Raw genomic sequence first — 21,662 nt, 5'->3', positions numbered from 1 at the left:
TAGCTGCAACATCAAGAATATATATCTTAAAAATGGCAGAAATGAGGTATTCCCTAGAGAAAATTATAATTTAGACATGTCCAAGGATGATTTTCTTAAATTATATGAGGCTTTTTCGGCTTTCAAGCGTGTCACTACTGGCAGTACTGATATGTATTACTCACCAGATGAATTCAAAACACAGAGACCCATGTTTGTAATCAACACTTCAAAAAGGAAACAAGTTGTGGTGAATGACAGGACAAACATTAAAATTATCTGTGAATTCCACGAGGCTTTACCAGATGACACCATATGTAGCGTCATTCTCATAGGGGAAAAATCATATGTTTATGATGTAAGAAATGAGAGAGTCACGGAGCAATTCTAGAGGTCCGATTCAAACACAGAAGCCCCTTGATTACAAAGCAATAATACCAACACTTTGCTGTCAGAGAGGCCCCAGACACTCTACCAGCTTTGAAACCTCAACTGTATTATCAGCTAGCAGTGAATATCTTATGTGTGGGCAGTTGTATATATTTCAATCTTTTATCAGGACTCGAACCCAAAGCCCCTGATTACAATGCAACAATATTAACACTTCTCAATATGGAATATGCCCACATTTTACTGGGTTCTGAGACCCTTATACAGACAAAATTGGATTTTGAACTGCCATAATATTTTCTAAGTCTTTGCCTAGGCTCATATTATCAGAATAGAATTGCTTTCAGCATGAAGGGGGTGCAGTTCATTGCCACTGTGTGAAAATATGTATTTTTATCTCAATAATCTTTGTTACACTTTTACATGTCTGCAACATGTTACACTTTTTCCCCCTGTCGCACAGAAAGATTAATGCCCCCTTCAGTGAATCGTACAGAAAAATCATTAATGCTCCCTTCTAGCGTGTAGATTTTATCTCTTGCGTGCCGGCAGGACATGGAGGCAATTAATTATGCCTACCCACTATTCTTCTATTGTATTGAGCAAGTGGTTATAAAACATGAGAAAATAAGAAAATTGAGAAATTCAGTTTTTGTACAATATATTGTTGTAAAACATTGTTTTACCAGGGTTTCAGATTTGGGGGCTATCAACTAGCAGTAATTATTCTCAAAATCTCACTTGTGGACATATTATTTTGCCACATGTATTTCAATCTTAAATATTTTATCAGGACTCGAACCCCGAGCCTTTTGTTTACAAGGCAACAATATTATCATTTTGCCATCAGGGGAGGCTTCATATTTTATGAGGACTTAAACCCGAACCTCCACACCTGAAAAATTAGGGTATAAACCCCTCTTGCCATTGTCTTAAGTATGGGTAAATCTATCTGTTGAGCCCTCGCCTTTTCTACACTAGAAATTCAGAATTTCTTAAAAATCAGAGCATATCACACCTGAAGAATTGGGGTACAGGCCCCATCTTGGCATTGTTTTAAGTGTAAGCAAATCTGATTGTTCAATCAAATAGCCTCGCCTTTTCTACACTTGTAAGTTGGGTTTATCCTATATACTTTTATACTACTTTCATAGTTTACTAAAACTGAGACAGTAATCTCAAACTCTTGATTGCATATTATTGAATTACTGTTACATGCATGCATTAAGTACTTTTATTCTTCACGCACACAGATATTAATACATAATTTTATAATATTTCCAGGACGGATATCCACAGCAAATGAAAAAAGTTTTCGTGATGGGTTTGAGTCCCATTGTTGTGAAACTAGCCACCATTACTTTACAATTTCTGAAAGAGGGAATGAGGAAACGGGTAAGTTAAATCTTCAAATAGTAAGACCGGAGTTGTCTATATTCCAATGTACAATGGCTAATATTTCATTCGGAATACACTGCTAAATATATATATATATAAATATTGATTGAGCCTGGCCCATTATATATTCCAAATGCTATTACCAAAACAACACAATACTTCAAATTAGAAGCCACACTGGACATTAAAAAAAATGGAATGAAACTTGCTGGAATACTTATGCTGCACTTGTGTTTAATTTGTCACGAAAAGTCTCAAAGAATCCTGTTACGGGTTTTGTATAAATGATATCAATATGGCCACCGTCAGAATTTGTAATGTAATCTTTATATGCGAATAACATCTCACAGAATGGGGATAAAACCCTTGCTTCTGCACTAAATTCAAGGGAATCGATTGGAACATTTCCAGAGTGAAGTGTATCATCGAAATGTATATACAAAACTGGAGGAAATTAGTTTCTTATTATCCCTTTTAACGTCGGACCGTAAATAAAGTAATAATTATGAAATATTTTAAATACTTTGACCTTATAATTGTAGAACTTTTTAAGAACTTTTAAACGGTACCTGTATATTTCCTCTATTGTTAAAGGGAGTTGTGTGATATTTATGTAGTGTTTCTTTGGTAGGTGTATATACAGTGCCATAGATTTCTTAAAATTGGGAGTTGGTGCTGTTTTCTATTGCACTCGCAATGCAGCATTATTAAATACATATATATGTCGTGACAGGGCAGTGGAAGATTGGTTGAGTTGCGTTATGGGTGTGGGCTTTCCTGTCCCCGATGGCGCAGTGGTAGCGTCGTCGCCTTGTAATCAACTAGTCACGGTTTCGATACCATGGAGGCATAGTGGTTCGGATCTAACTTTAAAATGTAGGTTCAGTCCCAGTTAGCCTTACTGTCCATAAAGGAGAATTAAAACACCAAATCAATCAACCAACGAACCGTTACAGGTGTGAATATTACCAAATATATTAATGAATCATTTTTAATCATCAATCCCTTCACTCCATGTAACCTGCTTCACAAATGTACATACACCGCAGCATTTAAAACCCTGGCATGGAAGCAGTGTTGCTAGTGTTGGTAGGTTAAGAAACTGCGAAGCCTCTAGTTTGCATATTTTCTGAGGTTTCAGAAAGCCTGGCGCTAGTATAATGAGCAAAAATATAAATTCTTCTAAAGATACTTTCAATCAACAATAATAATAATAGTAATAATAATAATAATAATAATGAATTCAAGGAAATAAAATATGCCATTCTTTAAACTAAAGTGCATACTGTATCACAATAAATGGGCAATATCGTAGAATATCTTGCACCAACGTCTCATGTCATATTCATCATTATCATCATCATAAACATCGACATTAAAACCTTCATTATCTTCAATTAAATCACATTCAAATGTTTGTCAGTCAACTCTTCCACCTGTGACATCTTCGACCACTAACGTCACATTACATCATCCAGCAACCAGCACAATGATCACGCAGACAAAACTTGTGACATTTACAACTCATTATACAACCTGACTTATAACTATCAATTTCGTGAGGCTTGGTTGTAGTAGGTTTTTCAAAAGTGGTTAAGGGAAAAATTTTGAACATTCGTCACCTTCCTACCCCATGCAGTAGGTGACAAATTTACTCCTGAAATACTTGTAGCGCATGTTTCTGTGCTGCTTATCCAGTTGGTGAGAAAACGTCCAAAGTGAAACAAGTTGTAACTACTTGATTAACGCTGGTTGTAACATTTTCTCTCTCTCTCTGTTGGATCAAATTGTCTGTTTCGTAGACTTCATACATTCTTACGATGAGGTTTGAACATTGAACAATGAATAGTTCAACTGCGGTAGAACGGAGACATAGTGTAGAATCCTCTGAATACATAAATGTATGAAGAGTCTGAGTTTCGACATGTCACCAAAGGCTGTTTAATAATTTCTTATCTCTTGCTGTACACACGTCCTAGTTTATATTTCGTTCCAAGACGTAGAATAAGCATGTGTGTTGTTGCAGAGTGCAGTTGTTCCCAACCCAGGGGCGCCGTGGCTAGCTTACGGGGGGGCCTAGAAATGTTGCTTAGGTGCTTATTTAGTACTTTTTATATTTCATGTTTCATAATTTCAAATGTGTCTTTTTTACTTAAGGCAAGCAACCTAACCACGCTAACTGAGCTTTGCAAGTGTTAGATAGGCCAACATTCTGACTTGGGCGCCGCGGGAAAATCGTGAAACACTAAGGGCGCCGTGAAACGAACAAGTTTAAGCACCACTGACAGTGTATAATTACACCTCGGCTGGACCTCTGTCCGACATCAGAACACTCGTTTTCGAAAAATAGGCTTATATAGTCACCAAACTATTGAGAATATACAGGGTGTCTTAAAACTAATAGCGCAAACTGACACAGGTGAAAGTACACGATAATAAAAGCAAAAAAGTCTCAGTAAACATGGGTCCGCAAACCAGCAGTTTTCGAGTTAATCACGAATGTGTGATTACAAGCCGCCACTGACTTTATTGTTTGTAAACGTTGTCCTAGTTGGTAAAATGCTAATAATGTGTGCGAATGTGTGGTTACAAGCCGTCACTGATTGCATTTTGTAAACATCGAGTGTTTTACTCCTTGCGCGTTCCGAGGTTTGCTCTTTGTTTATAACACAGAACATTTCCGAGAGGTGGCGTTGGAATCAAACAAGATGGATACAATCAGTACACAGTCTAGCAATGAGATCTCCAATGACTTTTCTTACTGTATTATTAGCATTTTACCAATTAGGACGACGTTTACAAGCAATGAAGTCAGTGGCGGCTTGTAATCACACATTCGCGATTATCTCGAAAACGGCTCGCTTGCAGACCCATGTTTACTGAGACTTTTTTGCTTCTATTATCGTGTACTTTCACCTGTGTCAGTTTGCGCTAATACTTATAAGACACCCTGTATAGGGAACAGCGTAAGCACACCATGCCAAAACTCACGCGAATACTCTGGAAGGAATTGTAAGCAGATGTATTATTTTCAGATTTTCTTATATCGTAGCGGTTTTAGGAAAGGAGAGGAAATTTCGAAAACAACTATCCAAAGCTTCGGCTCAAGGACCTCGCATGTGGCAAAGTGGAAATAATAATAATAATAATAAAATTGTCTTTGTTTTAAAGCGTACGTGTTTCGTCCTCACCTTGTAATCAAGGAGTCCCAGGTTCGAGTTATATTGGTTGAGATCCCAATTTAAAGTGCAGGCCGGGTCCCGATTATCCAATCTGTGCATTAAGTGGACTTAAAACAAAAAAAAGTAGGAATTATTGTCAAACGAGTGGCATCTACTGCAATTGAAGATGATCTTGTTAAAACTTGATGACGTTGCAGTAGTGGCAAGATTTTGAAATCTGTAGTACAGAGAAACAGCAGAAAGTGTTTATTGACTGAAGTACAGTGTGTTTAATACAGAATGACCCAATTTCAAATAATATTTATTAATGAAAATGTGTTACAGGTATCCAACAAATTGGAAGTATTAAGTACTCGTAAGCCCTCGAGTTTCACTCGCCGCATTATAAGTGCTCTTGTATGTGCCCTCCACCTGATGCACGTAAAACATAAAGACCATAGCTGAATTCGTTCCAAATGCGTCTGAGAGTATCTTCTTTAACTGAATTTACTGCAAACGTGATTCTGTCCTTCAGCTCATCCAAGTCAATGTCTAACGGTGGAACAAAACACATTGTTTTACATATCCCTACAAGAACAAGTCACATGATGTAATGTCTTGCTGAATTTGAGAACACAAAACGCCTTCTGTTGAATAGACGCCATCTTCTGAACGGTTAAGGTTAGCGGCTGTTTGGGCGATACTAGAGTGCGCGTGAAATCTCCTGCATATGGCCTTTAACGGCTGAACAGCCCCAGCGAATCACAGACGTGCGGCGTTGCCTAGTTCAGAACCTGTTTCACCTCGCTACTAAATCGTGTACCTGGCGCTCGGATATAAATATATTATTTCAAGTGTCAGTAGTTCAACAGATGGAAAGATAATGAATTTGCGAGTATGTACGAAAAACAAGCGTGATTGTAGCTTATACCGTTCCCTCTGTAGAAGCAATGTTATTATAAACGCATTTGCATTGTATCGTTTTTGCTCTCCCTTCGTTCCTGTTGCATTCCGAAACTTTCCGATTAGAGAAGGGAACAGGGCACGTTCGTTCCCAGTGATGGTAGAAGATGTTGACGAATAGGATTCCGTCACTGTTCGTTTTTTTTCTGTGTGTTTAGTGGGTGTGTGCAGCATGTCATTGAGTAAACCAAGTGGTAGTGTTAGCGAGAGAAGAGAGAGAAAATACAGTGTTGTACGAATCCAGGCTCGACAGGTGATTTTTCAGGTGTACAATTTTTTTAAAAAAATGTTCGAGTGAAGAAGAGAGAAGTAAAATTGATTATAAGAAGTGCCAGGCTCTAACAGCTCAAGCGTGTGGTTGTGAAGCAAGTTACTGTTTCTCGCATATGTTCGGGGGCAAAGCAATGGGGATCGGGGCATGTTTCAATCACCTAGAAAGCACATTAACGTACCGAAAAGAACAACAAACTTAGATGAATGTGAAAAAGACGTAGCTCGTAGAACCGTCTTTGAATTTTACGATCCTGGCGAATTTCCTACTGCCAAAAAGACAACGTACTCTTGTTAACGAAGAACTTGACAATGTAATACAAGAACAATGGGCCGCTTATGTTAAACATGCACAACAATTACAGGAAAACGATTTTGTAAGGGAGATACTAGGTCGGGACGAAATTTTGGGCCCAATTTGAAGGACAGTGACACAGAGGGCGAAAGTAGTGTGGTCAGTGACGGTGAGGACAACGACGGCAGTTGTTGAAGTGACGAGGAGTCCCTGGCAGTCCCTCTGGCATAATCAGGTATATTGTTTTATCCAATTGAGTTTATTACGTATATGTTATATTATCAAATGTTCCGTGCTCGCCGTGACAAGGCGTTTCTCTCAACCAAGCTGTCTCTTTTCCATGTGAGATTTCGACATGGCACCGCTGAAGTGGGCTGCTATTGGCTATCGCCATATGCAGGAGATTTGACGCGCACTCTAGTGCGCGTCAAATCTGTGGTAAATCTGTAGTAATTTAATAGCTGTAGTAATTCAAAACTGAATGCCACGGTGGTTCAAGTAGTGCGAGCTTCATTCAGTCGTGGTGCGTGGTTGCACACATAAAAGGATTTAAAATCGGGCCATTATTTGTTTAAACACACTGTGCATAGGATATGCAATGCAGAAATTAATTAAAAAACACGAATCTCATTTCCTTTACGGTGTATGCTGGGAGACTGGAGGTGTTGATGCTTCCTCCCCTTCTTCACTTAACGCATACTTTGCCAAATTGCTCAATCAACGAAGAAGTATACAAAATGAAGTATTATCTGCTACCTGCATACATTAAGATATCTGTTAATTTGAATTATCATTTACTTGCAGGTTGAATTTCTAGAGGAGAAAGAGATTGAAAAGATGCACAAAGTGATACCCCAGAAAATGCTTCCAAACGAACTTGGAGGATCAGCTGGACCAAATTTTACATTAAATGGTAATTTGTTTTTGCAGTGCGTAGACTTGTTTACATGCAGATTTCATTGTTGCAATATTATCACAACTGCTTAATCGATTTCTCATTTTCTAAGTAACTAACTCTCTAGCATTCTTAAAGCAGAAGGTTTATGCAAGGGCGTACCCAGGATTTTTCACAGAGGGGGCAGGGTCATAGAAACTTTTATTATGAATATACTGTACTTACTTAGTTACTTCTTTTTCCCCTTCGTGCTGTTTGGCGTCAAGGTCCTTCAGCCATCTGCTAAAACTCTTCCTAGCTTGTGACATTCTCTTAACTCATTAGTGTCTTCCCTCATTTTATTATGAATATTATCATTATTATTATTATTATTATTATTATTATTATTATTATTATTACTGTTATTACTATTTCTTGTTGTTATTTTTATTGTTACTACTACTCCTACTTTAAGAATCACAAAATTCAAATTGAATTGAAAATACTTTGTCATTGTATACAAGTTCGTCCTCCTACATGGCCGTGCGGTCTAAGGCGCCGTGCTTTGGGCCCCGACTGCGGGACGGCATGGGTTCGAGTCCGCCTGGGTTCAGTCTCTGGGTTCTCGGCCTGTGCATAGGACCGGTGGCAACCCACCATCGTGAGGAAATTGAGGAGCTAGGAGTGAGTAGCGTAACCTGGTCTCCGAAATCTCATATAACGGCTGGGGGTTCGACGTGCTGACCCCACGTCACCCCATTACCGGTTTAAGATCTCCACACCTCTAGGTAGGATTGTGTGAGGGATACTGGTTGCCGGGAGATAGGCCCAGGCTATTTCGAGGGCTGTCGAGCCATGGGTTATTATTATTATTGTATACAAGTTCAGACTCTAGTCTACTATTTTGATAAACACTGCATTCGCCTTTGTACCTTTTAATAAACATATATCACTTTGTTGATGAACAGTTCTATGTATTTTTGTACTTTTTCACAATGCATATTTATCAATTGTAGACCACTTAATCTACTTTCCCTCATGGTATCTATGATCCATGTTTGTAGGTGCCGTAGGGTACTATAAAATAATAATAATTATAATAATTGAAAATGACGCGGTGTGAATTATAAAGATCATATTCCGACTTCAGGAAATAATTTTTCCGAGATTTAGTAATGCCGAACAGCCAACAAATTCCAAAGTGTATGTATAAAAGATTAATTCTTGATATTTTCTGCAATATAGGTGTCTGGAATTTCTTTAAATTTAACAGTTTTTGTGCCAGAAGTGGAAAAACAATCACTTGAACGGTAAATAGTGTGTTCAGTTCGAGATTTTCACCGCAGCGGGAAATTTCGAATATATCCCGTTCCGAACATTTCCCGACATGGTCGGGAATGAAGATGTTTTCTTAAGTATATTTAGTTACGGAAGTCAACGTGATTGTAGTGCAAAAATGTTCGAAACCCAGGGTATGTGATCTGAACCAGGAATTTTTCCAATCAGTTCCCTGTTTCTACCCGTCTCTGAGGTCCATCCAGTCTCGTGTGAATGGGTACCGGGGGGATATAGGCGGCAGGGCGTGATCCTCCTCTCATCAACTATGGCCGAGATTAAGAATATGTGGAGCTCTGTACATCCATAGCACCCCATATGCCTTCATGGCACGTGTGTACGTACACGCACAGGGTACCTTTACTATACTTTACTACATATGACAGTTAATTACTGTACTGACAATGTGTAAATCACTGTCAGTTTGTGAGAGTCGCTTCATCAATTCCATCACATCATCACTCATCGTCATATTCGTGATTAGCCAAATGTGGCAGAAATACGAAGTAAAATAAAACAAATTATTCAGTCAATCAATCAATCAATCCCTTTAGTACAAGACACTCCCTTAACTTCTAGCAGACAGGTGGTTGGTTCTCTGGTTCATGGTTTACAAATATAAAGGCTAAATGGGATTTCTCGACCTTGAGTCAAAAACCCTGATGGAACTGATATGCAACCTATATCCAAACACCATACGTTTGGTGCAGTGAATTTCGGTGAAGTCCGGAGGGCTCATTTAGTCAAATCCACTCTCCTCACCTCTTCGTTGGGGCCCCCTGGGATCTTTCAAGATGCGAAAGAGAGAGTGGTGTGCGGAAAGCAACGGGAAGCTACCGCATATATCTTTTCCCTAGAAAAACTGCAATCATGATGAGTCATTCCAAGGCAAAATATTCCGGACGTAAACTAGCCCCCCATTCGGATGTCCGGGAGGGGGATGTCTGGGAAGGACACGTTATGACAAAGGACACTGATGGGGAAAAGAGAAGCAAACAGAAGGTAAGATTAAGGATTGGAACGTGGAATGTCAGAACCCTGTTACAGTCGGGAAAGCTAGAAAACTTAAAGGCAGAAATGAGAAGAAACAAAGTAGATGTTATGGGAATATCAGAAGTGAGGTGGGAACAGAATGGTGAAATAGTGAGTGATGAGTTCAAGATGTTTTATTCTGGAGGTGATCAACAAGGAAATCGTGGTGTGGGAATAGTGCTAGGACCACGTGTGAAACATAAAGTTATAGCAGTGCGTTATGTGGATGACAGGATTATAATGGTGAAACTTCAAGGAAAGAAGAAAGACTTAGTGTTAATTCAAGTGTATATGCCACATAGTGGGTTGTCAGAAGAAGAAGTGGAGGAAAACTATGAGAAGATAGAGGAATTGATGGAAAAAGAGAGAAAGGGATCGTGCATTATCGTAATGGGTGATTGGAATGCTGTAGTAGGAGAAAGGCAGGATGGAAGTACAGTAGGAAGATATGGATTAGGCTAGAGAAATGAGAAAGGGGAAAGCCTGGTAAATTTCTGTAAAAGAAACTCCCTAATTGTTGGCAACACACTGTTCCAGCAACATAAGAGAAGGAGGTATACCTGGATATGTCCAAGAGATTGTAAAAGATACCAGATAGATTACATACTGGTACAAGAAAGATTTCGAAATTGTTTGAAAAATGCGAAGACATTGCCAGGAGCTGACATTAATTCAGACCACATCTTGCTAATAGGAGAAATCAATCTTACATTGAAGAAGATAACCCAAAACCAGGTGAGCAAGAAACCCCACTTAGAAAAGCTAAGGGAAGAAGACGAAAGACAAAAATATGCAGAACATTTCCAAGGAAACTATAATAAGTTTAAAGCTAGTTGTAACAATAAGGATGAGATGTGGGATGGAATAAAAAGCTGCTTACAGAAGGCAGTGGATGAAACAATAGGCTACAGGGAAAGGAAAAGTGCAAAGATACCATGGATTACTGAAAGTATGCTGGAAAAAATGGAGGAACGGAGAAAATGGAAGAATGTAAATACAGAAGAGGGAAGACATAATTACAAGATACTGAATAACCAGCTAAGAAGAGAAACTGACAGGGCAAAAGAACAATGGATGAAACAAAAATGTGAAGAAATTGAAGAACTGGAAAAAAGAGGAAGGTATGACTTGATGTATCGTGAAGTAAACTGCTTGAGCTTCCAAAAGAAGAAATGGAAAACACTGTGGATGATAGAAGACGAGGAAGGATGTGAAATCACAGACAAAAAAGGAATATCGAATGTGTGGGGAAAGTACGTTGAAGAGCTCTACCAGAAAGAGAATCGCCCAGACAGTCTGAATGTAGAAAATGAAGACGACGTGCCTGATGATGAGAAAGGATACTATATCCTGAATGAAGAATTTGAGCAAGCACTCAAAGAAATGAGGAATGGGAAAGCAACGGGCACTGATGAAATTCCTGTTGAACTTATCAAATGCCTGGGAGATGTAAAAAGAGAAATACTTCATTTATGCAATGAAATCTATGAGAAAGGGGATTGGCCACAAGATTTCACGGAGACTGTTTTGGTACCTCTGCAGAAGAAAAGCAATGCCAGAAAATGTTCTGAGTACAGGACAATCAGCTTGATATCTCACTCGGCAAAAATTCTTCTAAGAATTCTGAACAGACGCCTATACTCGAAGGTCAGTGGCGAGTTAGAGGAAGAACAGTTTGGTTTCAGGAAAGGAAGAGGTACAAGGGATGCAATTGGTTTACTGAGGACCATTGGGGAAAGATATTTAGAGAAATGAAAGGATGTGTTTGTAGTATTTGTAGACCTGGAGAAAGCCTTTGATAGAGTGAATTGGGTTAAACTTTTAGAAATTCTGAAGAAAATTGTTGTAGATTGGAAAGAGAGAAGACTTCTAAGCAACTTATACATGAATCAACGAGTTAAAGTGAGAACAGGAGACGAAATGACAGAAGGCTGTGAAATTGGAAGAGGAGTACGACAAGGATGCTGCCAATCGCCTACTTTGTTTAATATCTATTTAGAAGATATAGTGAAAACTTGTTTCCAGGGCACAGGAGGTGTCAAATTGGGAGGAAGAAGAATAAACTGCATAAGATTTGCTGATGACATGGCATTATTCGCTGAGGATGAAATAACCATAAATAGTATGTTAGAAGAGTTAAACAGCAGCTGTGAGCAGTATGGAATGAAGATTAATGTAAAGAAGAGAAAGGCAATGGTTATAGGACGGAAACCAAGGAATATTAATGTGAGAGCAAACAGTGAAGGAATCCAGCAAGTGGATAGCTTCAAGTACCTCGGATGCACTATAAGCAGTGACATGAGCTGCAACCAAGAAGTGAAAATGAGAATCGCAATAGCAAAAGAAGCTTTCAATAGAAGAAAAAATGTTTTTTGTGGACCCATGGACATAGGTCTAAGGAAGAGATTAGTGAAATGTTTTGTGTGGAGTGTAGCACTATATGGTGCAGAAACCTGGACGTTGAGAAGAAATGAAGAGAAACGACTCGAAGCTTTTGAAATGTGGACATGGCGAAAAATGGAGCGTGTAAAATGGACAGACAAGGTAAGAAACGAAGCCGTACTGAAAAGAGTTGGTGAAAAAAGATCTATACTGGAGACCATCAAGAAGAGGAAAAGAAACTGGTTAGGACACTGTCTAAGAAGAAACTGCCTGCTAAGAGATGCCTTGGAGGGAATGGTTGAAGGAAGAAAAGTCCGTGGAAGAAAGAGATATCAGCTTATGGATGATATTAAATTAACTGGGTCGTATGCTATTACGAAGCGTAAGGCAGAGAACAGGGAAAGCTGGAGATTGCAGTGAAAAACCTGCCAATTAGGGACACTACATACTGCAGTTGTAGAAACTCAAATATTATCACGGTCCCTCTAAGGTTTAGTTAGAAACAGACAAGAAATTGAAATTTTCTAGGATATATTAATAAGGATAGTCACAATGGTTCGACATAATCTAATTGCTTTTGTGTGAAAGTTTTTTCACCTTTTGGCCCAAAATAAATCAAACGTATTTACCATCCACTACAAAATGGTACTCACTCAGTATCTTTCTTTGTGTTATAATATTGGGAAAACAACACACTTTTAAATTCAAATAAATTTCTATTATATCAAAATATATAAGTGTTAAAATACTCGTATTGCGTATTGTATTCAAATCCGAGTATTTCATACCTCAATATATGCAGAATCGAAATATGAAAATTCAAAGGGTACCAACTGGTATTCAGAAGTTAATGGAAGCCAAAAATATGTACTAATAATTTCATCAATTGAGCACAGTCCTAGCTTGTCCAGGTATAAAGTTGATAAACGTTGTTTAGTTCATAACGATAATTTAGTAATTTAATTTTCTATTATTTTAGTTGTAATAAACCACATTAACGTACATTCCTTTGCTCTCATTCAGCTCTGTACCAACAAATTAATCTTTCACAAAATGTCAGTGCAAATTGCCCAAAACTGGACTTTGCACAAAGCGTATGTTAAAGTAGGTCTGAAAGCGGATAAACGTGCAAATCTACAAAATCTTATCTATTAGGTTATTAACGTTCCACATTTCTTCTTAACATGGACGATCATTACAAAAAAAGTCAAAGCTTACATAAAATGTACGTATTTTCATTTGACCCAAACTCTCGTAAACTTTATGAATTAATTTCATACGCAGTATTAGAGCAGATTAAAATTTTTGACATATATCTGCAATCCAAAAGATGATTCCTCTGGAAAGAGTTCACTTCAATCACCTATAAGAGTGAAGTCCCTCGAATGCTTGCAAAACTTATGATATCGAACTTAATGAAAAATTAAAAATCACCACACCACAATTAATTCTTTGCAGAGCGGTGGAACAAGGAACTAATCTCAAGGAGAGAGCTCTTGACAGAAATGGGAAAGAAGAAATCGGATGAATCCAGGAGACTAGGGAAGCCAAAAAACGCGAGTGATATTCTGGGAATTGAAGGCTCCTTCAGGCAACTCTCTGTCGACTAAGTGACTGTAAACACTAAATAATTATACAATTATGTTTAGCGTTCCATGAAAACTAAATGAAGTGTCTTTCATCCTAATTCTTGAAAATATTAATTCTATGACTTAAATGACTGAATATAAATTATAAGTATACCTGTATATTACGTATTGAGCAAATAATATGTGTATATAAAAGAATAATATTAAGTACATTCATTTATTGATTGATTTTGTGTTTTAAGTCTACTTTATGTACAGTAAAGCTAATCGAGACTGGACCTAAAGTTTTAAGTGGTATCCGAACTATGTGCCTCCACCAGGTAACGAACACGGGGCCTTCTGATTACAAGGCTACGATGCTACCACTGCGCCAGCAGGGAGGCCACGGCTAGTAATGAGTCTGTATTTTATATTTTGAAGTTTCCTTTTCTTCAATTGGCTATAAAGAGTTATAAAGACAAACTTTGACAGACTGATAAGCATTTCAAACAGTGTTTCAATAACCACAATGTCAGGGATGTCGGCGCATGTGTGATATAAATGTATGTATGAATAAAATATATATTGATCTGGATTCGATCCCCCCCCCCCATCGAAGGCACACTTGTTCTTATTGCACATTTAACTCTAGGATCAGTTCCGATTAGCATTTCTCTGCATACATTGGACTTAGAGCCAAAAGTCTAACTCGAATATTCATAAAACGGGTTTTGATAATTGATTGATATATAGGCCTCCACGATGGTGCAGATGTACCTTGCCTTGTAACAAAGGGTTCCCGAGTTCGATACCCAGTGGAAGCACATAGTGGTTCGGAACTCACTTTAAACTGTAGGTCCAGTCCCTATTAGCCTTACTGTGCATACAGTGGGCTTAAACACCCAATCAATTAATCATTGATAGATGCAGTTCTTAAATCGTAATAATGGTTTCTGACTAAGAACATAAGAATGCATCTGTCTGAACATTGGCCAATTTATTATTTAAAGTATGTCCCATCTCACCCGAAGTAGTATGGGAGTGATGGAGTACTTGTATGTAATTCCTTTTATTAATAGCAAATTTGTTCGTGTATTTATCACATAGAAAATATTATTTATTGATAACATTGTGTCACCGTCCAGAATACATAGTATTGTAAAACTTTTCTTACAATCATTTTTGTACTCTAATCTTCCCGAAGCCCTAAGGGTATTGAATTCGCTGTGAACAGATCAACATGAATGAAATAGCTAGAAAACACAAAGAGATTGGTTAAGTGCGTTTTACTTTTTTCCCCACAGACATGCTCACCGTTGGAGAATTTGATTTAATTTAATTTGGTTTACTTCGCATTTCTGCAACTTTTGGATAATCACGAAAATGAGGATGAGTGATGATATGATTAAATTGATCAAGCGACGCACAAATGACACCAATCCCGATGCCGGGATTCGAACCAGGGAGCCCTGGTGTTGTAACGCGAGGTGTGAACCACTCCGCCACTGATACCGGCCCACTGTTGGAGATATCGGATGTTGAGTTGAATTGCCAAAACGTGTCAGGTCCATTGTGGCGAGGCTTAGAATTAAGATATCGACGTAAAATTTTAAACTCGCCTCTTAGAAGCAAAAAGCTAACATCATTTCTCTATTACAAGTCATATCAGTAATTTTTCGTTTTTTCAGTCCACCTTATGTTCACCCTGGCATTCCCCTCAAGACTCTATTTCATGCTGCAAGATCCATACCTGCATAGGCAGACGGTCCACGAAATAATTAATGTATAGCATTTGTTTAAAAGGAGGTCAGTCTTACCAAGACTTACCTTATGACTGACCCAGTATTCTTGTGGTATTATGCACGTGCGGTCTGCAGAGAGAACAGCCAAAGTGTAACGTTGTACCTCTCTTCATCTGATTCGTGAATAACAATGAAGTGTGACCAGTGGCGTGCACAAGGAGTTGGGGGATGTTGATGGTTAAAGCCCCGCTTTGGCTCAGTATTCCTAAAAAAACGTCAAAGGTAGAAAAATATGACAAAATGAGGGCTGGCTATCAAGAAAAAGTACACATAGCCCATCCCTTTCGAAAATTCTGGGCACGCCACTGAGTGTGACATTATATTATGGTGCAATTTACTGAAGTTCGTTCCGTGAGAAAGAGGACACTTCCCCTCTCAGTTCTCCCTTCTCAAAGCTGCTGCTCTTCCATTCTTTGCTTATTGATGATTCATCTTCCAGGCGGGGCGTTTGCACTGCATTCAACCTCTCGCTACTCTCCGCAAGTTCATGCGAATTCTTCAAGTCTGCCCTATGACAAGAATCAGCCATGCCTTGCTTGGATCTTTCCCGTATCGCTGTCGCTGTTCCGCAGTGCCATTAGCATAAGATAAACACATTTTATAACTGCTCACAATTTGAGTTTTTACCCTATTGAAATTGATATATTTTTAACTCAGTGAAAATTCGGTCAGTAAAGAAGAAAGTGCAGAATTGTTCAACTGGTAGAATCTCATTACTAGATATGATATTGCACGTAGTTATGTCTAGTAAAATCAGTTTACTGCGATGAAAAATAATTATTTCGTAATGTCATAGCAGAGTTCAAAAGAAACTATTCTCCGTCAGGATTTTGCTGCCAAAAAAGACAAGGATAGGTGAACACGTACGCATTCCATGCCCAAATTATTGGATCGAATCTATTGTTGTAATCCCGTCTTACCAGGGATCTGAGGTCACGGGGATGCTTCAATAACACATTTAGGTAGAGCTTAAATATAATTCTGTGTTGAACCTGCTCCGACTAAGAGGAATGAGATATGGAAGGTTGAATTTAAGGTTATTTACGCTTGTTCATACCTGGCAGGCGAATGATGTTCTTGTCCAGATGCTTCTTGTAGACCGAATTGTGACTGATGTCAAGGTTCGACACTGTGACCCTTGACTCACTGTTCCGAGCAATCCCGCGCGAATGGCAGCATGCTTATGCAGCCGTAAACTTCGTACACCGTCGTCGTAGTTTAGTTCGTTGTAATGTGTACTAGTAATATAAGAGTAATGAGACTCAGCTTCAGGCTGAGCTTGCTTTTATAATCTTTGGCTTCGAAAGGTTATTACACCTTTCGAACACGCTGGATCATGTTAGATCCACGTATTTGCTTCTCAGTCAATGCTTCACGGAAGTTACAAAGTTTGCGCATTCTTGAGATTGCTCGCTGGTCGGACAATTCCAGTGAATAAACAAGCATAAAATAATCTCTTGACGAGGTTTCCTCGTATTTTAATTACCATATATCTGCATTCCCCTTGTTAAGTAAATCGATCCATTCTGCGATGGTCGATCAACCATGTCAGAGGAGGTTAGATTTAAAATTATGTTTATTAAAATTCCAAAACCGTAGAACACCAATACAGCAAACTATTCGCCAAAATATTCATATCACCAAGCACCGTTGAACAAAACACGTAGAAAAAAAAAACTGTAGGGAAAGCCTCTTGTGTACTCAAATAGTTGGAGCACAAACGAACGAGCAAAGTCTTGAGGCATATAAATGAATCGTGTAGTATTGACATATAACAGTTTTGAATAAAACACGAAGACACTATAACAGCTGGAAAACACAGGTCAAAACACAGCGAAAAGAACGTTGCACAACACACGTGGGTTTGTTGATTGTTTGCACAGTCCAAAGTACACGCTGGGAGCCAAGCACATTGCAGAGCGGAGCATCAAGCGATGTTCAATATGGCAACGCGACAGACAGTATGTCGCCAGAGGCGAGGCTCACTCAATAGCAGACGAAATAATGCCATAACATAACGAAGAATCGTAGCAGCGTACCTCACACAGGACTTGAAAATGTAAATACACCAAAATATACAACAGCATCCGTGGGCACAAACCTAGTGACGTACACGAAATGTTTGCATACGAAATACGTGAGCGTGACGTCATTTGAGCTAGGCAAAAGCATTGAAACACAATTGCGGTTTAAGAAAGTAACCATGCGCAACACGTGATGCGATGCATGGTGATGTCACGTGATGTCAACAAGCACTGTGTGGGAGGGACTTCGCCGAGAGAGTTCTCCGTGACGTCATAGGAATGGCATTCAGACGAAGGTGAATCTCGAGCGTATGATGTCGCTGGAGCGGGAGTCATTCTGAGTTGGATGGTTGTAAAACCTTCCAGTACTGCGGCGCGGCCGGGATGATGGAAAAATCAGCCGATCGTTTCAGACGGGAGGGAGGTCTTTCAGTGATGGAATTCCACAAATTGTCATCCGTTAACTTCAACTAACTTAAGTCGTTCATCTTGTTCTTTCTTTCGTTCTTTCTTGTTTTTTTTTTTCATTTGAACGTATATGTGCCAGCAAATGGGGAAAAAATGTTTGCTAGTTAGAACAATAAACGCGCTAAGCACTTATGAGTCAAATCAGCTAAGTCATATGTTCTGACATTTACTATGCGCATAATCGAAAATTATAAAAATAACATTAAAATATCAGAAGGAATTAATTATTAGGCAAGGAATTCTTATTATAAATGTTCCGGTGCTTAGGAGGGCATTCTGTAATCCTAGGCTTTTAAATTAAAAATGAGTTCGTTCTGATGCAGAAGTGCATTGCGATCACGGGAAGTGAAGAGGGGGCGGTAGGCGTGGGAAAATGCTGGAGCGTGGGATGTTAGCATGTGCAACGTACGTAGCGAGGAGGCTAAAGAGAGTGATAACGGAGTGGACTGTTAATGAATGTTAGTGTATATGTTAGCGGGGTTTTATGACACTAGTCGTAGCGGGCTTTCAACCTAGAAACCGTGATTGTATCAGTTTTCTGTTTGTTCCTGCAATCAATGAAAGTAACTTCATAGAAATTCTCGTTAACTTTTCGAAGAATAGTTCCTTTGTACTTATAGGAGGACGCAAAAGCTTTAGAAACGGCGGGAATCGGACTGGCATCTAGGAGCCACACATGTTGGCCTGTTGAGTACTGAATTTGTCTAGAATTGCGGTCTGTGTACTGTTTCTGTTGTTCGAAACGCTTGTGTAAATTCTCATGAGCGATCTTACGTATGGATGTCAAGAGTTCAAGTCTTTGTGCATTTGTCTGGGAGATATTGTCAGGGTTCGAAGGGAGGACTGCGTCTGCTAGGATCCTTGGGTTATAGCCAAACAAAGTAAAGTATTGACTCTGACGTAATCCATAATGGAGTGTAATATTATGACTGTACGTGGCACTAGCCAGATAATCACACCATGCATCCTTTTTCTCCAATATAAAAACTGTCATGACTTTCTTTAAATAGCTAAATGAACTCTCAACTAGCCCGTTTGTGAAATGTGCACAAGTGTCTAAATATTTTAGTTGTACGCCGGTAATATTGGCTAACTCCCGTAAAAGTAAGCTTGAATTGGGTGTTGAGCGATCTAAATAAATAGTTTCCGGGAGACCATGGACTAGAAAAACTTTCTCAACTAGAGCTGTTGCTATGTTTTGTGCATCATGATTAGCCAAAAGAGCTGTAATGACGTATCTAGTACAACTATCGACTATTGATAGAAAATATTTGTATTTGTGCGTCTTAGAAGAAACTAGAGGTCCACAGACGTCAAGATGAATTCGTTGGAAAGGAAGAGGGGCGGGGGAATGTCTGGAGGGTATGGGGGATGGAACCTTGTGGTTTCTTTGAGATCTGGTAAGGGATGCAATGTCGAACCTTATCATACACAAATTGCTTCATGTTAGGGAACAAGTAGCGCATAAGCATTAAATTATATGATTTTATGGGCCTTGGTGACTTCCATTCATTTTATGTGGATGAATAAGATCGAAAACTTGATTTCTCAATGCGTTGGGGACGCAAAGCCTATCTCGACATCCTGTTTTGATTTTGTTTGTCCTGTGTAAGACGCCATTTTTTAGTATATAAGAATAGGAGAGTTTTTCTAGCCTAGGATAACTAGCTTCGTTTTCTAAAATGTCAATAATGTCTCTTAAATAGGGGTCTTTACGTTGTTCTGTGCTAATATCAAATTCTTCTGATTGTGTATGGAATACCTGAGGAAAAAATTGAGCATCGTCATCATCATCAACGTCATTTTTCTTGTCAGGATTAATCTTTTCAAGTGGTAAGCTTGCACGGGAAAGTACATCCGCAAGTTCATTTTTACTGCCGCTGATTTGCCTGATTTCGAAGTCAAAATTTTGAAAATAAAGTGCTCTTCTTCCCAAAATGGAACTAGGGTGTTTCGTTGAACGAAGATAGGATAATCCTTTGTTGTCTGTGAGAACCACAAATCGTTGATTCATAAGAAAAAAATTGAAAGTTTTCAGAACATAATAAGCACCTGCAATTTCAAGGGAAAATGTGTCAGCTTTTTCCTCTGTTGGTGCTAAAGATCTCGAGCAGTAAGCGCAGGGATGTAAATTTCCTTCTTCGTCAGACTGTAACAGCGCTCCGCCAACGACTTCTGCGCACGCATCAATGAACACATATGAGGGGCGCTTAGGGTCATAAGGGCGGAGGATAGGGGCTGAAGTTATCATTTGTTTTAGTGTTTCGAAACTTTTCTGGTGTTCCTCAGTCCATTCAAACTAGGGATGGCCAAACGGATCCGGATCCGAAAAATCCGGATCCTTTCGGATCCGGATCCGGATCCAAAAGTTACGGATCCAGATCCGGATCCGAAAATTCCGGATACGGATCCGGGTCTGAAAGTTTCGGATCTGGATCCGGATCCGAGGGTACCGGATCCGAAAATTGCGGATCCGGATCCGGGTCTGAAAGTTTCGGATCTGGATCCGGATCCGGGTCCGAAAATTCCGGATTTGGATCCGGATCCGAAAATCCGGATCCGGATCTGAGAGTTTCGTATCTCAATCCCATTATAATATTACCACACCTTAAAAGGTATTATGATCTTCGATTACAAAGAAATTTTTCATTAGTTAGTCCTACAAGAATTTTTTTCAAGTGTTGTCCCTAAAATACTTTGCTACGCATCGGCTAACACACTCGTGCACAGAAAAAATCTTACTTGTTTAACATAAAATGTCAGAAGTGATTTTGTAAATGCCATTGAAACGAATATGTATTTATTCGAATGTATTGGAAATGGAAACACACATAAATGTGAGACATTCCATTCCAGGATGAAACCTTTAACACATATAACAAGATAGAAATGTTATACAAAAATTATACAATTTTTCTACAGTTACAGTTTTACAAATTAAAATAAAACATTATAATATATGCAGTGTTATATAGTTACAAAGTGTAAGACTAACAAGGGAGGTTATCCCCTCAGATTTCCATGAAACTTGGCAGGCGTATAGTGGGGCCCAAAGGAAGAAATACGTGTGTTTTTGTTTCAGTTAAAAAAACTGTCTTAGGGGGCAAAACACCCTCAAATGTCAAGATGAGGACAAATTGAAGTGAGGATCTGACCCCTGTGTCCCTCCGATTTCCATGAAACTTGGCAGGTGTATAGTGGGGCCCAATGGAAGAAATACGTGTTTTTTTGTTTCAGCTAAAAAACGGTTTTAGGGGAGAAAACCCCGTCAAATGTCAAGATGAGGACAAATTGAAGTGAGGATCTGACCCCTGTGTCCCCCTCCGATTTCCATGATACTTGGCAGGTATCCGCCAGGATCCGGATCTGGCCATCCCTAGTGTATAAACGGGCCCAAAGGAAGAAATACGTGTTTTTCTCTTTCAGCTAAAAAACTGTTTTAGGGGGCAAAACCCCCTCAAATATCAAGATGAGGACAACTTGAAGTGAGGATCTGACCCCTGTGTCCCTCCGATTTCCATGAAACTTGGCAGGTGTATAGTGGGGCCCAATGGAAGAAATACGTGTTTTTTTTTGTTTCAGCTAAAAAACTGTTTTAGGGGGCAAAACCCCCTCAAATGTCAATATGAGGACAAATTTAAGTGGGCGTTTGACCTATGTGTCCCCCTCCGATTTGCATGAAACTTGGCAGGTGTATAGTGGGGCCCAAAGTAAGAAATAC

The 21,662-nt window shown here is 39.1% G+C and overlaps 1 protein-coding gene across 1 annotated transcript in view; it reads left to right on the top strand.

The window, feature by feature from the left end:
• The window catches only part of LOC145979699 (alpha-tocopherol transfer protein-like), a 57,121-nt gene extending 43,284 nt beyond the window's left edge, over window positions 1–13,837 (top strand). The window contains exons 5-7 of the mRNA XM_083112674.1: window positions 1,654–1,764; window positions 7,261–7,369; window positions 13,538–13,837. Of these exons, the coding sequence (XP_082968800.1) occupies window positions 1,654–1,764; window positions 7,261–7,369; window positions 13,538–13,689 (372 nt within the window). The 3' untranslated portion in view covers window positions 13,690–13,837. The remainder of the gene's footprint in view (window positions 1–1,653; window positions 1,765–7,260; window positions 7,370–13,537) is intronic.
• The last annotated feature ends 7,825 nt before the right edge of the window (window positions 13,838–21,662 follow it).

The sequence above is a fragment of the Lepisma saccharinum genome, chromosome 26 (genome assembly GCF_977018435.1).
Source record: "Lepisma saccharinum chromosome 26, izLepSacc3.1, whole genome shotgun sequence".
NCBI lineage: Eukaryota > Metazoa > Arthropoda > Insecta > Zygentoma > Lepismatidae > Lepisma > Lepisma saccharinum.
Note: the sequence above shows the minus strand (reverse complement) of the source record. Positions and strands in the feature narration are given on the sequence as shown.